We start from the raw sequence: 16,596 nt of genomic DNA, 5'->3' as shown, positions 1-16,596 counted from the left end.
TTCCCAAGTGTGGCTGGGCTCCCTGCGAACTAGGTAGGAGCGTGGATCCCATTCCGACAGCCCCCGTGCCCCTTTCCCTCTTGGGACCCCTGCTGAATGGCCTTCTGTGTCCACAGTGTCACCCTGGACTGTGTCCTGTCCCTGTGGTCACTCACGCCATGTGTCTGGTGTCCTGACCTGGTTTGTGACTCCTGCCTACTTCCTCCAGACCTAACGCCCCTGAGGATCCCCAGCCAGTGACCCACCAGCACTCTGTCCCTGCCTGGAAGGTCCCCGGCCCCAGGCAGCAGGCACACCTGGGTCGTCTGGGGCCAGCCTGGGAGACAGGGGCGACATGAGGCATTCCAGAGAAGCAGCTCAGCACACTGCCAGCGTCGTGGGGCACATCCTGTCTCTTTAAGAGAGATGTACACGGAGGTGAGGCAGGCAGCGCTCCAGGGAAGGAGGAAAGGAAGCCACTGCGGGCATTATTTCTATAAATAGAATGAGGTCCTGGGACAGCACCGATGCTGGACTCTCCCGGAGGACTGAGAGGTCACTGCCGGGAACAGCAGGCCATCTTGCCCCACCCCCCACCCCGTGCTCCCCAAACCCAAGTCAGACGACCCTGAGTGAGCGCCCGTGGGCCAGGCCAGCAGAGGCCCTGCGATGGCCCTCAAGTGGCTCTCGGCAAATCACTCTCCACGTCCCAGTCTACACTGAAGGCAGGTTTGTCTGTTCGCTGGGAATGAGCCAGCAAATGCAGTGACTTTCCTTCTGCTCTGGGCCTAAGGCCCGAACCAAGAATCACCCTGGTGCAGGGCAGAGGCAAGACTTTAAAATCACGTGTTGCGAAAGCAGATGTTCACTATTACACTGACTATTCTGGAAGCTTTGTATCATTAGGAGGAATCTAATCTAACCAATAATTCTGTTTGCAAAGTTTAAAAAAGGTTTCTTAAAAACACAGTCAGGACAAACCGCATTCTGTAAGTTTTCTCTCCGAGCGCTTTTCCCAGGCAACCAACCAGGGTTTACAAACAGTTACAGGGTGTGGGCTTTGGAATCTCGAGTCCAGACCAAGACCCCCACCAGCACACTCCTGCCATTGCTGACTTCATCCTCGGGGCGAAGGGCCCAGGAGAAGACAGGCTCCCCACAGCGGGCTCTCAGAACTGCCGTCCAGGGCCGCTGACCTCACGCCCTGCCCCCGTCAGCACCAGAGGTCCCAGCACTGATCGGAACGCAGGCCGCAAATCAATCAGGAAAAAGCCGTTTTTCTTCTACATCCTATCCGACTCTGCTGCTTTTCTGCAGCGGGAGAAGACCACCAGGGGCTGCCAGGGGACCGTCTGAGGAAATACAGACCGTATTCTAATCCACGCGTCAGAAAAACCCTCAGGGGCTGGGCCGCCCAAACGCAGGCTGAAACCCCTGCACGTAGAGCTGACTTGCTGACTTTCTGCCTTCGGTTCCTTCTGCCTCATGACGCTACTACTATCGCGGCCTCCTTGCGCACCAAATCCCCAAAGAACATGTTAGTTCTCTTATCTCCCATAGCGTCTGGTACCCTACGAGCAAGCACATACTTAATAAGTTGACTGGGTTCAAATTTATTATGCGACCTATTATGGGTTGGATTGTGTCCCCCAAAATTCCAATGTTCAAGCCTCACTCGCCAAGATGCAGGCCGTGACCTTATGCGGAAACAAGGTCGTGCAGATGGAGCTGGTTGAGTTGAGGTCAACTGGGGGCCGGTGGTCCTCATCCAAGGACGGCGTCCTTACAAAAGGGGAGGTGAGGACACAGCAGAGACCACAGGGAACACCATGGGGACACAGGGCGTGTGCTGGACCCCCTTCCCTGGTGCCTTCCGAGGAGAGCAGGCCTGCCTGCACCCCAATCCAGGGCCTGCGCCTCCAGGACTGGGGGACAGCAGGTGTGTGGAGCAGCCCTCCTGGGCAAGAGTTCTGTTACAGCCCAGAACACAGATATCCGGCCCGACAGCTGAACCCAATCTAAATGCTCACATACACACCCAGGAAATCTAGCAAGACAAGAGGGTCGCAGGACTGTCGACTGTGAGCACAGACGTGGATGGAGGGAATGTCTCCCAGGAACACTTCACTGACCTGGCGTGTTCTGCAGGCTCTGGGGCCCAGGGAGAAAGAACCAGGCACCCTGAGATGCTCGCGCTGAACCAAGCGACTCCACACGCCACGTCCAGGAGCAAAACTCAAGCAACGCGTCATCATTCCCACGCATCGGTGCGCTCATCGGCGACGGTCCCCTCTAAAACTTGTACATCTCGGCTTCAGCCTCTGACAAATAGTCTAAGAAAGGTCTGAAGCAGTAATTCATGACCTGCGGGAGCTGGACCCCCTGGATTCTGCCGCCTTCGTGGGCTCCCATCCCCGGAGGGATGACGGAAGCCAGCAGCGGGGGCAGCTCAGCAAAACGTCCCAGCCGTCCCTGCGGAAAATCGAAGCCCAAGAGCCCTATACGCAGAGATCCGGGAAACCGTGTGATCCCACTCTGTCTCCCCTACAGCACAGAACGGGGCAGCAGCCACGATGGAAAGGGTCTCTTTTCTCAACTGTTTGTCTACAGAGTCTATGCGCTGCCCACCCCCCCCCCCCGTGACCCTGGCCTCCCACCTCAAGAAAAACAGACACGACCAAGGGGAACCCCGACAAAAAACTTTGACAATCTGAACCAAAATGAACATCCTCCTGGTTCTCGGCCCCTTTGACTGGCTCCAAAGTAGAACAAATGAACAGAACGCGAGGAGCACATTAGCACATGTTTTCTTAATGAAAGGCACATGGGAAACCTGAGCCGCTTCCAAACTTGCCTTCGTGCTGTGCCTTCCCCAGCCCAGGGGTCTGTCCTCAATGCCGGCTCTGCCAACGTGAGGCTGCGGGCTGTTCCCTCCACTTGAACCAGTCGTCAGGGTGTCCATGTGGCAAACTGGGGCGCAGTTAAGGCCCTTTCAACTCCCCATGCATATTCAGTGAGGTTTCCAAACGCTCCGAGGAAAGCTGTCCCGCCTGTCGGCTTTGGGGCTCACGGTACTTGGTGTACAAGCCCAAAGAGATACGCTTAAGAAATGCAAAAGCTCGTGAAACCTCAGAAACCCCAGTTTTTTAGCGGCAGAGATTGGCTAATATTTTACTCCAAAAACCTACCTTTGAACCGCAGAGAGTCAGGAGCTCTGGCCATAACTTGTGCCCTCGGTGTGAAATTTGCACTGTGGCGGAGACAGTCAGAAACGAACCCGCGGGGGCCGTGGGGCAGGAACTGGGGAGGGTAGGGGACAGTGGCAGTTGGGCTCCTGCAAGCTAAACACTGTATTTCCTCATTCCCCCTCCTTGTAGGATGGAAGGAGGGCTACCGTGTTGAAGGCAGATCTTCCTAGACCGTACAAGGAAATGATCACTGAAGTCTGCCGATGCCATCAATGCCGTCAATATGCCAAGTAACGCACACTGATGGTGTGATAGGAACGTGCTTTCCTCCAGACCACGCGTGACGTTTCCTAAAGCTTCCCTCTCCGTCACGGAACCGCATTTTATAGGAGCCTGTTTTGGTGGACTGAGTGTGGACTGTCAGGGCTTGGCAACATCTGTCTTTTATTACCAGAGCTCCTGATATCCAGATGACAACCAAGTGTTCTGAGCGCCCTGCGCGTTGGATTGGGCTCCTCAGTCCTGTCTTAAATCATGATTTTATTGTGACATCAGCTCTGTTTACAAGCAACATTTTTATGTCCTGGACAGGCAGGCGGCTCCGCACTCTAATGGAGATTCTGTTTCCCGGTGTATGGTCCAAGTAAGAAAAATGCCTGAAACTAGCGTGCATGCAAAATTCGTATTGAATAAAACCTCTTCCGACCCTTGAAAATGCAGCGCCAAAACACGCGCAAACTTCTAAGAGGAAACGTTTTACTTTGTCAAGTCACCTAATGAACACTGGATTAGCAAAGTGTCCCTGCACAGTTAGGGCCAATACAACCCCATTTTAAAAATTAGGGTTTTCCCCCCTAATTATGCTGTGCTTCAGCTTCTACGTTTAACCCCTTGTAAGTAACTGTTGATCTTAATATTCTGTGCCGGCCAGAAGCAGGGGTGGGGGATGAAACTGCAGCTTCTCTGTAATGCAGGGAGACCTCGTTCTGAAAAGCCCTTCGCGGAGGCCCCTGCTTTGTCAGCCTGTGTGAGAGGAAAGCAAACTTTAATCACTCCCAGACACCGGGGTCAAGGTTCACACCGCAGCCCCGGGGAAACCACCGGCCACCGAGCCAGAAGCGGGGTCGGGGGAACCCGGGATTCGGCTCAAAAGCAGGAATGGACCCGAAAACCAAATGGAGAACGTGAAGGCGGCCTCGCAGCGCGCCGGGGCTCCGCGGGTCCGCCGTGCGCGGGGCTCGGAGCCGGGAGCGGGCCGCGCGGAGGCCGCAGGCCGTGTCTCGGGCGGCCCCGCTCGGCCCCGCCGCGTCCTCTCGGACCGCACGGCGCCCGGCGGCTGAAGCGGAGCCGCAACTCCGCGGCGAGACGGCGCCCGCAAAACTGCGGGAACAAAGCCGGGGAGGGAGCTGCGCGCGCGCCGGGGCGCGGTTCTCCGCTCGGGTCACGGAGAGGCGCGACTCCACCTCCGCGCGCGGCGCAGCCGCCGCGCCCCTTCCCCGCGGCCTCCGCAGGGCCGCTCCCCCCGACGCGGCCGGGCCCCCGCCCCCGCCCCCCGCCCCGCCGCCCCCCGCCCCGCACACAATGGCGCCCCGAGCTCCCGCCGCCCGGGCCTCGCGCCGCCTGCGCGCCCCCCGCGCGGGCCGCGTTCCCGGGTCCGCGCACAAAGGAGGCGCGTGGGCTCGTCCGCGCCCCGCGCGGCCGCCAGGTGCCGGCGCCCCGCGACCCCGCGCCCGCGCGTCTCCGTCACCCCCGGCCGCGGCGGGAACGAGGCGGGGCGCCCCCCAACCGGGGCCTGGGCGCCGCGGGGGCGCGAGCGCGGCGCCACTTACTTTCTCGATGGTCCCGGGCAGCAGGCGCTCCAGCAGCCGGCACAGGACCACCCCGTCCTTCAGAGACGCCTGCAGGAAGCCCTCCGGGTCCGCGATGGTTTTCTTGGGCGACTCCAGCACCCCCAGGGTGATGAGCCACGTAACGGTCTGCTCGGCCGAATTCATAGCGGCGGCGCGCCCGGCCTCGCCGCGCCGCGAGCCCGTCTGGGCGCCGTTCACCTCGGAGCGGCCGCGGCCCGGCCGGCTGCGCCCCCCGCCCCCCCCGGCTCGCCCATGGGCAGGCCGGCCCCGCGATTGGCTCGGGCGGCGCCGCGGTCCGGCCGGCGGGCGCTCCCTCGCGTGCGTCCTGGCCGACTGTCAAGTGCCTTTTCATTAGATGCACATGAACCTGCGGCGGCCGCCCGGCGCCGCCCCCGCCGCCGCCTCCCGGCTCCCCGCCGCCGCCGCCGATGACATCACCGCGAGCAGAAGAAAAGACGCGGCGCCGGAGCGGCCCCGCGCCGGCCGGCCGCACACGCACCCCGCGCTCGGGCCCGCCGTGCGCCCCGCCGCGCGCCCCCGCCCCGGCCCGGCCGTGCGCGCCCACCTGCGCCGCCGTGACCTCCGCAGGCGCCGGCCGCCTTAACCGTTTGCGCCCCGCGGGCCGCGCGCTCCCCTGCGGACGCCCTGCGCGCCGCCCCTGCTCCGGCCGCGCCGAGCCCCTCGCTGGTGTTTTGGGATTCGCCGGGGTTTCAAGCATTAAGTGCCTCCCAGATGCTCTTTCTGATTTTCGCCGGTTTTATTTCGGGCGCGGGGGCGGGGGGCGGGGGGCGGGCGGTGCTGACCACGAGGCGTCTGCTGCTCCGCGCCACTCCGCGGGCGGCGATCACAGAACAAACGACCGTTAGGTCCTGAGCAGGTCTCTTCCCGGGCGCTGCTGCCGTCCTTGGGGACAAGGACGGACGCCCCCGCAGCGCGCGGAGGTCACGCGTGGCCCCTGCGGGGAGGCCGGCTCCCGCGCGTGACCTCCGCGCCCGCTGAGCGGTTCTCCGCGGGGCCAGAAAGCTCGCAGCGACCCTGCTGGAACCTGCCGGTGGCGCTTCTAGCACCGGGAAGAAAGGTCAGGAAAGCGGCGGAGCCCGACCTGGGTCCATGCGGCGACCCAAAGGAAGGACGGGGGACACCTGCGTCCAAACAGGTCCCTGGGCCCCACCTCACTTGGCTGGGAGATGCTCGGCTGGCCATGGAGCCGCGAGCCACGGGCGGACTGGAGGAACTCAGACGTCCAGCTGTCCCACAGTGAACATGCTTCTCCACGCACGCAGTGACAAGGACATGTGCATATAACCAAAGGGGGCCGCTTCTTACAGGAAGGACAGCATAAAGCACTGCCCTGTACCTGCGTGGCCCTTTGCTCCTGCTCTAGTCCCCGAGGGCGTTCTGCAGTTTAAAACAGCATTAGCAGAGCTTACTATATCCCAGGCGCGTTTAGTCCAGTTAATGGCAAAGGCTAGAAGCCATATAAAACTTTTAAGAAATGGAGGCTTAACTCCCTCTTTCTCTGCCTTCCTTCGTCCAGAGGACTTCCATGGCGATCATGGACTGCGTGGATGTCCAGCTTTGAGCTCCGCAGTTACATCTGCTTCCAAACGCAAACACACTGAAAGGGCGGCCCCATCCTCGGTGGCCATAGGCACCACTGAGCTCACCGGGTCTCTGCCAGAGCTCCCTCCTGGCGTCACGTCACACCATCATCACTATAGACCTACAAGGTTTGTCTCCTTGTCCCCGTCGTCCCACACCCAAGCAGAGGAGAGACAGGACGCAACACATCACCAGTTTCTAGACAGCGTCTCTACAAACAGAGCAGGTAAGTGTTCCATTAAGGTCTTTGCCCAAAGACGGTATCAACACAAGGGTATTGCCCTAAAGCTAGTTGTCCCCTGAGACTCCTGTTCACTCTCATTAGTGCTGAACTGAAGAAATAGTTTAACATACAGCCATGACAATTCAAATTACATTAAATTAGGTCTGGTGCTTATAATCTGGTAAACAAGAGTGAGATTCAACTTGACTCAATCAAATAATCCTAAAGAAGGCAGCTCTAGGGAGTGGCCTTAGGTGACCAGTAACTGGGCGGCCAATTATTGTCAGAAGGCAGACCTGCTCTAATGGCTCTTAGAAGTCCCCAAGCCTTTCAATGCTTTCTGGCTCCTGGTCGCATTCTTTTATTATGGATGGACGTTTGTTTCAAAAAAGTTTATTTAGAAGGGATTCGTTCTAGAAAGTAACATTGTTTGAAGCCAAGTGTTTTTTCGGAGTTTAATGAAGCTATTTTAGTATCCAAGGTGGGCATTTTGTTAGACTTAGCATTTTTCCAAATTCTGATCACAGAAGGCTCAGGCCACAGAGAAGAATCCATTGTTCTGTTGGGTGGGAGCCAATTAAGACTGCTGTCAACCAAGAATTTTGGTCCTGTCTGTGGATGCCTTTCGCGTCACCCCAGAAGAGTGTGGAGCGGCTCTCAGCACAGGCCTGTGTCCTCCGGTTCCCTCCTCTCTCATGAAAGGCTTTAACCTCATAGCCCACGAGGCTCCTGTTAAAGCCTCAGAGCCTCGTCCCCAGTCAGCACTGGGGTAGACCCGCAGTCAGCTGCCCCCAGGTGCCCTTGAACCGCACCCGAGCTCAGCCGAGGGATGCTGATTGCGTTGGTTGGCTCAATGGTACCTGGAGGACGGTCTCTCCCCCAACCAGCGCCAGGTGGGCAGATGGCGACCGGCCTAGCCGTGTGTCGCCATCACTGCCTCGGAGGTGCTGTGGCTGAAGTGGACCGTCTTCTGGATGGAAGCCCACATTAAGTAGTTCCGTGAAGGTCACTGGAGCCACCGTGGGTTCGTTACCGATGGCGTTCGTTACCGACGGCGTTCTTTCGTTAGGCGGCGCCCTATTTATTGGGCATAAGGACGGTCCAGTGCTAAACGTGAGAGATGCGAGGCAGGAAAAAATCGTTTAGAAACACACACGCTGAAAATTGCGCAGGATTGGAAGACGTCTTACCACTGCAGTGTAACGTCAACCAGGAACTTACCCCAGTCTGGGCTCCCCAGAAGCAGATCCTGAGGCCGCCGTGGGGACCGAGGAATGTATCTGGAACGCAAGCCCGGAGAGCACAGATGAAGAAAGGGACAAAGTGAAACAGGGAACGGACACAGGTGAATCAAAGCTCCCCTGGGGCCTCTGAGAAGCAGCGCGGGGCAGAGGGGGGCCCGATCCCCCTGGCCACGGGCGGCAAGCTAAGCTTCACCCCTCCATTCCCATCTCCCCGGACCGTGGGTCTCCGCTGGGGGGTGGCCTCCAACTCCACAGAGCCTTATGTTGTGAGAGCAGGAAGCATGCGGGTCCCACATGGACCACTGGCCACGGTGAGCAGTGGTGGCGAGTGGCAGTGAGCAGAGCCAACGCTGCTTCTCCGGCTTGGTACCCAACGCTGCTTCTAGATCCTGAGACACGACACCCAGTAAAAGCCATTGGCCCAGCACGTGTGCTGCGTCTTGGAGGACAGGTCTCTAGCCTGAGGAAGTCATCACTAAGCGGGATCCCTGCAGGGCCCCATCCCGTGAGAAGAACTGCTTCTCGCCTCAGATCTGGGGAGATGTCACCAACTCACCACCAAGCAGCTGGCGTTACTGAGCAGCGGGTTCGAATCTGCCCGCACCGTGGGCAGCCGGGTCTGTGTGGGTGAGAGGGAGTCCCTGCTGTAGACCTCTTGCCCACCTCTGTCCCTGCCACTGTGGCAGCAGGGCTGGCGGGCGAGGCCCGGGCTGCTTCCCTGGTGACAGATGCCGTTGGCGCGCCTGCTTCTGGGTGCCCCTTCCTCCCTGATGCTCTCTGGAGACCGAGGCAGGAGTCTAGACCCACAGCACCCCTCTACCTCCTTGTAAGGCCCACCCAGCCCTTCCCCAGGGCCCTCCTCCCTCAGGTGGAGCCCTGCCGCCCCTCCTGTCCACCGTGTGCACCTGGTCAAGAGGAGGGGGGCCAGCTCAAAGCTTCACTGGCCCGAGGGCTTCTCCCCCCCTTGTCCTGTCGCCCGCCCTGGAGCTGGAAGGGAACGCGGCAACAGTCCATACGGCCTTTTGTGGTTCACACCAAGTTAGCAATGTCACAGGTGCAAGCTGAGCGGCTTTGGGAACCTGGCCGATGGGGGCAGATGACTCGGAGGTCTGGGCCATTTGTGTCAACAGCTTACTGGTGACCTCCAGACCTGCTCCCACCCCAGCCCAGCCCACCCCGCCCTGCGGGATGACTGGCAGCCGTGCGGGCTGCCTGGACGCTGTCTTCCAGAACACCCCAGAACGTCTCCTCGGACACCTTGCTAGGGGGCTCTAGCAGCCTCAGGGAGGCTCGCTCTGGTTCTCCCCACGGGGGCCGTGCTGCACCCACACTCCCCGAGACCCTCCACACTGCCCCGCCTGCTCCCTCACTGCCGCCCAGCAGGAGGAGTCACCCCTGCCTGGACTAAGAGCCAGCTCTGGGCGCCAGCGTGCTAGTCCTGAGACAGAGGCCCCATCAGAGCCCCGTCGCCAGGCTTACTTGCTTCTCCCACGCCACCCAGCTACCCACCGTCCTAGGCAGGGGGAGCAGCACAGGCCCACAGCCCCTCTGATGAACGAGCCTTCCTCCAACAGTTGCTGTGGTGGTGTGCCCTCCAGGCCTGCCGAGGCTTGCCCAGGTGCTGGTCTAGAGGCCCTGAGTGAAGACAACCCCCGTGCCGCACCACAGGGCCTTTGCAAGCCCCAGGAAGGCTGCACTTCCCTAGCAAAGGAGAGGGACAATTTTTCTTGGCTTGGAGAGATCAGGAAATCGGGAGCCCAAGTTTCTCAAAACCTCCACGCAGGGTCCCCCTTCCAGGTCCCAGGGACTTTCACCCCAACCCAGCTCTGGACTCAGCCCCAGAGGTCTGCCCAGGTGGGGTCTCCCCAGCTTTGTCGACCGGCCACATGTGCGACGAGGGCTGAGCCCTCTCATGGCAGGGGTGGGTGATTTCTCACACTGCGAGGGGGGCTTCCGCGGGTGAGCTCCCTGAGTTGTTGCTGTCTTTCTCCTGAGACTCCTCCGCCGCGAGCACAGCGGACTTCACGGTCCTCACAACCGTCACGGCTCCATATCCTTCAGGCACTGGGGTGGTCCCACACGCTAATGCTGCCCTTGCCCCTGCTCTGCACTCCCATTCAGCACAGACGGGACAGTCGTCGTTGTCGTGAGGCTTGGAAGGGGGGAGGGGTTAGCCCCTTCACGTAGCACGAGCAACCGCGTCTGTGACCGTTCATTCCACATGCCAACTCGACTGGGCCACAGAGCGTCCAAATAGTTGGTTGAACATTATTCTGGGCATGTCTGTGAGGGTAGTTTTGGCTGAGATTAACATTTGAATCAGTAGACTGAGCAAAGCCGGAGCCCTCCCCCAACGTGGGTGGGCCTCACCTAATCAGTCACAGGCCTGAACAGACCACAGATACCAACCGTCTCCCCTGAGTAAGGGAAACTCCTCCAGCAGGTGCCTTCCAACTGCACATCGGCTCCACCCGAGGCTCCAGGCTGCAGGCCCACCTACAGAGTGGACTTACCAGCCTCCATAACCACATGGGCCCTTTGCTTAGGGTCAGTCCTCTTACACGTGTCTTACTGGTTGTTTCTCTGGAGAACCCTGTTACGGCGTCCTGCAGCTGGGCCATCTGGCTGGTGAGTGATGCGAGTGCGGATTCCCTGACTGTGCGTCCTTCTGAAGTCACCTGCCTTGGTGTGGGCTTCGCAAACACAGACCCTGGGACAGGACTTCTGTCCCGGAGGCGTATTTGGGGGTTGAGCCCAAAAAGCACAAAGGAGGAAGCAGGGGAGGTGAGGCAGGGAGGGAGACAGTCTGCAACAAAGGGTGCACTCGGGAGTGGGAGCCCCAGCAGGAACCCTCTAGGGCCCAGCAGTGGTCTCCTGGGCTGATCCAACAAGACACCATGACCGGGAGACTTAGAAGCCGCAGAAACTGATCTCTGGCAGTCTGGAGGCCAGAAGTCCCACATTGGAGGGGGGAGGGGAGCGGAGGGGAGCGGAGGGGAGGAGGTTGGCCCCTGAGGCTGTAGGGGATCCATTCCAAGCCCTGCTCCCAGCTCCCTGGGGGCGGCTGACAACGCTGAGCACGCTTCCCATGGCGTACAGGGACATTGCGTGGACCTCTGTGTCTGCCCTTACGTGGCCTCCTCTCCCTTTCTGTCAGCCCCCACACTTCCCTCTTTTTGTGAGAACGCCAGTCCCTGGACCAGGGGCCACCTTAACCCAGAAGGACCTCACCTTCATTTGATGACATCTGCAATAACCTTATTACCAAATAAGGTCACATCCACAAAGTACAGGAAGTTAGGACTTAAAATATCTTTCTGGGGGACGTGATTGAACCCACAACAGGGACTCGTGAGTAAACCACCAAGACCTGCCTCAGAGACGCCCCAGCAGAGGACAGGTGCCCACTGCCTCCCACAGGCCACGAGAATGAATGTGGAGTCTCGGGTTCTCCCTGTTCGTGGTGCTCGAGACCCACTGTGGCTCTGGTGGTGCCATCCTCACCCGCCGACCAGGAGCTCACCTGTCACCGTCCCTGTGTTTCCACAGCCATCAGACAGGACATCTCACATGGCATTGCTGTAACCCGATAGTCAGTCCCTCTGGTCCTGACAGCTGGCTTCCGCACACAGGCGCCCAGAACAGAGCCCCCCCAGGGTAGGTGCCCGGCAGCACAAGTCGGTGCCCCAGCATCCTTCCGAGGAGACCAGCAAGGTCGGTAAGTGCCATCATGAGCTCAGAAGCTTCCTAACGTCTCCGTTTCGTGTTTGTTGGGAGACATTTCTGCATGAGTCACTCACCTTTCTAGGAGCTGGGCAGAGGTGATGACAGCTTTTGCTCTGACTGTCCTTTCTAGAGTGTTTTGGAGCAAACAGTCTTCAATGGCAGAGACATCATCCCTCCCCCACCACAGGCAGAGGCGGAGGGCACATTTGCTTGCTGACCTACAGATTGAAAATAACGTCTCTTGGGGGACAGTTTGGGCCAGGTTACTGGCCATCCATGTAGAGGTTGGGGTTTGCTAAGTTTGGGTTGTGCGGTGGTATCACAAACCTGCCATGTGCGCAGCCCCCCACCCCCCGGGGCCCACCCTTGCATTGCCTTGAGCTTGGGTGCAGAACTGGGGCCCATGCTGCCTGTTCAGCGGTGGTCACACAGTCCCTGGTGTCCAACCACGAACTCTATTAGCTTCCGAGCAGGCTAAACTCCCAGACCCACGGTGGTCCTTCATAACACCAGTCCTCACTTCCCAGGATGAATGATCGATGACTTTCTTCTTCCTGAACATGGCTTTCAGGGGTTCCCTGAGTTTTAGTAGGAAGAGCTCCTTCTTCATTGCCTCCAAGGAGACTTGTTATCTCCTTTTTTTTTTTTTTAAGATTTTATTTATTTGTAAGAGAGAGAGAGAGTGAGAGCGAGAGCGAGCGCAGGCAGACAGAGTGGAAGGCAGAGTCAGAGGGAGAAGCAGGCTCCCTGCAGAGCAAGTAGCCCGATGTGGGACTCGATCCCAGGACGCTGGGATCACGACCTGAGCCAAAGGCAGCTGCTTAACCAACTGAGCCACCCAGGCGTCCCTGTTATCTCCCTTTTGATTTCCTCTCCAATCAAATATTTATCTAAGAATATGTTTCTTAATTACCGAGTAATCGAGACTTTGTTAGCCATTGAATGTGATTAGAAATCTCTGTTTCCTGAAGTTGGCTAAAGACTGTTGACTGAACCATGATCATACATATGAAAAAATACACACGCTCTGCTCCAGAGGTCATATACTTGTATTTACTGTGTGTGGGTTTTGTGCTTTTTTAAAAGAACTTTTTTTTCCAAAATCATTTTAGCAGCACAGCGGGTTTCGTAACTCATATGGGGAGCTCCCGTGCAGACCTCTGCCGCTCCCTCCAGGGACAGGGCCCCAGAGTGTGTCTCCTGTCCCCAGCACGGCTGGGGTGCTGTTCAGCAAACCACGGACGCCACTCGGGGCTTAGCAACACTTTCATATACTTGTGCACGTTCCGTCACACGTGTGTGCTCTGCGTCAGCTAGACACAGCCGAGGCTCTGAGATGCAGGTGGTAATGACGTTTCCCCAAAATGTAAAACCTGTGACATGTTATCGATGACATTCAATGGACAGGTTAGTTGAAAACTTTTATCTTTGTCACAAGTGAAGCCTTAAGTTAATTCATACGGTTCCTCTTTCTCTGATGACTTCTTTTATCCTGAACTTCAGCTTGTCTGGTTGGAAAACACCCACTTCCACACCAGTTTTCCTCTTCCTCGCGCCCGGATCCTCATTTCCAACCTCACATCATCACCTGGAGTTACAACGTGTAAAGAACATAAACTGGCCTTCCTTTCTAGGGTTCTTTGCCTGTGTCTGGTGGGTTGGTTGGGTTCTTTTGTTTGTGGGGTTTTTTTTTTTTAAGATTTTATTTATTTGAGAGACAGAGAGTGAGCACGAGCAGGGGGAACAGCAGAGGGACAGGGAGAAGCAGGCTCCCCGCTGAGCAGGGAGCCCGACACAGGGCTCGATCCCAGGACCCTGAGATCATGACCTGAGCCGAAGGCAGAGGCTTCACCCACTGAGCCACCCAGGTGCCCAGTTGGTTGGTTTTTTAAAAACATACTTTACAGGGTGCCCGGGTAGCTCAGTGGGTTAAAGCCTCTGCCTTCGGCTCAGGTCATGATCCCAGGGTCCTGGGATCGAGCCCTGCATCGGGCTCTCTGCTCGGGGGAAGCCTGCTTCCCCCTCTCTCTCTGCCTGCCTCTCTGCCTACTCATGATCTCTGTCTGCCAAATAAATAAAATCTTAAAAAAAAAAAAAGAAAACAAAAATATTAAAAACCTACTTTACTTAAAAAGTAGTCATTTTGCTTTAAGTAATTTACATTGGTATTTTCTGTTTTTCTTCTCTGCGGTTTTAAATTGCTCTGGTTTGCAGGAAAAAAAGATTTGTTCAAATCACTCTTTGTTCCATTTTTTACCTCTTTTTAAAATTTAAAAATTGAATCATAATCTTCCATCTAACGTAGGGCTATCCTTCCTTCCTTAGCTGGCGGTCAGTCACAGACTTCCACATTGAAAAGTCAGAGTCCACGACACCACGGGCTCTCCGTTCCTCCTGCCGGCCATCTGCACTCTAAGGGCGGCTTCTGGAATGTTCTCGTCTCTCCTCATCAACCCTCAGGGCCCCCCTGCCCGAGGCCCCTTTATCACCCCAAACTCCTATGCTCTGCAATCAGTTAGTTTAGTTTTAAACCGTTATTAGCATTTTATTTGTAGAATAGACTCCTGCTACAACTCCTGCGAGTTTTTACTTAGCACTGATATTACACTCAGCCTTGGCTTTGTGGGGTCTTGGTGTCGGGTCTCTGGTCTGTGGCTCTGGGGGAGCCATATTTGTAAACACGTGTTCAGCACCCCGACTGGTGCAGGCGTGTTGGTGGGGCAGACTTCGAGGGCGGCAGTGCCCTGGGCTCAGTGACCCGCGCTGTCTCCCAGCCTTAGGTGTAGGTGGAGGTCCTGGACGACTTTGGCGCTGGTGTTCTTTGTCGATAACCTGTTCTTTTAGTCGAGAAACCTGCAGGATTTTCTTAGTGTGAGAGATCACCACCTGCATCAGGATATGATCAGGACATGTTTGTGTGTGCACACGTGTGCACGCGTGTGCCCTGTGTGTGCAAGTGTGACTGTGCTCATGGGTGCATTGTGTGACCATGTACACATGTGTGAGCGTATGTGCAAGCATGCATCTGTGACCGTGTGTGCACGTGGGTGCATGTGTGTGACCGTGGACGTGTGTGTGGGCGTGTGTGCAAGCATGCATCTGTGACCGTGTGTGTGCGTGGTGCATGTGTGTGACCGTGGACGTGTGTGTGGGCGTGTGTGCAAGCGTGCGTCTGTGACCGTGTGACTGTGTGGACGCATGTGTGTGACCATGTACATATGTGTGAATGTGTGTGCAAGCATGCATCTGTGACCGTGTGTGCATAAATGCATTGTGCATGTGTGTGTGCACGTGCGCGCTGGCTGTGTGTGCACGCGTGTGTGTGCACGTGCATGTGCCTGCTCACAGCTGTATCCTCATCCTTGCCTGGGACTCCGTGAGCCTCCTCAGACTCCGGGCTCCCGTCTCTCCGGTGGAGGGAGTTCGACGTCTTGGGTTTACTGCTTGTCCGTCGCTTCTTACTGTCCTGAGCCCCTGCTCGTCTCCTGCCGATTCTTCCTGCTGCTTCCTTCCCGTGGTGTTCTCCGGACTCCGACCCTGCACTCGGCCGCAGGTCTCCCCGCCTCTGCTCGGGGCCAGTGCGGCCGTCACCGCTTTCTTTCCACTGCAGGACGTCTTCTCTCCTGTCGCAATTGAAACGTGAGTGTGTTTTTGTTTTGTGCTTATGATGTTAAGGAGGAAAGTGCACTTCGAGAGGAAAAGTACCCTCCTTGACAGGAAGTGGCATTGCGGTGGTGACAATGGCCGTTCTACGATTTACGGCTCTGGGAGAGGTGAATGGGGACCCAGAGAGACCCGGGCCTCGGCACCCTCCTGTCTCCCGTCCCAGCGGCTCAGAGCCTTCGCCCCACAGCCCCTTCCTTCTGGGACACGCGAGCTCAGCCTGCCCATCGCAGCGCAGTCCTGCCCCGGGCCTCTGACGGCCTCCCGCCGCCTGCCCTGTCTGCTCGTCCTCTCCACGGCACCCGCCCCCCCCCCCGGCAAATTCTCAGCCTTCTCCAATCCCTGCTCACCCCCAGCCCCAGCCCCCAGCCTGTCTTCTCTTGGGGTCCCCATCAGCTGGGTCCTCACCCCGGCCGCCCCTGCACGCAGCCCTCCGGAAACACACCTCCGAACCAGGAGGCAAGCATGCTTGCTACGGAGCTCGGCGACAGCTGCCGGGCCCCGCCGGCCCACCTGGCCTCACGGGGGCTGCCGGGCAAGGACTCCCGCACCCTTCTGACTTCCAGCGCGGGCCTGACCCCGAGGCTCCACACAGGCTTTCACACCAGCCGCACCAGCGTGGGGTTAAGAAGCCCTTTGAGAACCCGGAGAAGCTGAGTGAGCTCTCCCGGGAGGCCGGGGGTCCAGAGGGCTCTCGGACTCCCCAGAACACGTCCCCAGCGGCGGCAGAGTGAGACCTGCCGGCTCAAGGGCAAGTGTGAGCAGAAGACACCACCCGACGTGTCTTGCGGCCAAGTAGAGCTGCTATGAAAACAGCAATCAGCATTTGGAGAGTAAACTGTTTCAGTGATTTGGGGTCGTGGAAGTCATAATAAGGCATTATAGGGATTCTGGGAAACAAAATGTTTTACAAATCTGTGTTTAGGGGCACCTGGGGGCTCAGTCGGTGAGGTGTCTGCCTTCAGCTCAGGTCATGGTCTCAGGGTCCTGGGCTCAAGCCCCGTATCGGGCTCTCTGCTGAGCGGGGAGCCGGCTTCTCCCTCTCCCTGACCCTCCCCCGCTCGTGCTCTCTCGCTCTCTTGTCAAATAAATAAAATCTTTTTTAAAAAATGCGCGCTGTA

At 57.9% G+C, this 16,596-nt stretch overlaps 1 protein-coding gene and 1 long non-coding RNA gene across 6 annotated transcripts in view; one reads left to right on the top strand and one right to left on the bottom strand.

The window, feature by feature from the left end:
* The window catches only part of ARHGEF7 (Rho guanine nucleotide exchange factor 7), a 124,252-nt gene extending 118,424 nt beyond the window's left edge, over positions 1-5,828 (bottom strand). For 2 of the 4 annotated variants that reach the window (XM_082701080.1, XM_082701082.1), the window contains exon 1: positions 4,997-5,828. In XM_082701080.1, the coding sequence (XP_082557206.1) occupies positions 4,997-5,735 (739 nt within the window). In that variant the 5' untranslated portion in view covers positions 5,736-5,828. The remainder of the gene's footprint in view (positions 1-4,996) is intronic. The other 2 variants (XM_082701081.1, XM_082701083.1) reach the window with 2 other exon arrangements.
* Positions 5,829-6,864: 1,036 nt separating this feature from the next.
* On the top strand, positions 6,865-16,545 carry LOC309848986. Of its 2 annotated transcripts, none has more exons than XR_014303387.1 (3): positions 6,865-10,714; positions 11,636-11,804; positions 14,138-16,545. It is a non-coding gene; the product is annotated as an uncharacterized lncRNA (long non-coding RNA). The 2 variants fall into 2 exon arrangements; XR_014303388.1 differs by having other exon boundaries at positions 6,865-11,804; positions 14,138-15,451; positions 15,905-16,545.
* The last annotated feature ends 51 nt before the right edge of the window (positions 16,546-16,596 follow it).

Source organism: Mustela nivalis, assembly GCF_964662115.1.
Source record: "Mustela nivalis genome assembly, chromosome: 15".
Taxonomy (NCBI): Eukaryota; Metazoa; Chordata; class Mammalia; order Carnivora; family Mustelidae; genus Mustela; species Mustela nivalis.
The sequence above is the reverse complement of the archived record's forward strand: the minus strand, read 5'-3'. Positions and strand labels throughout refer to the sequence as shown.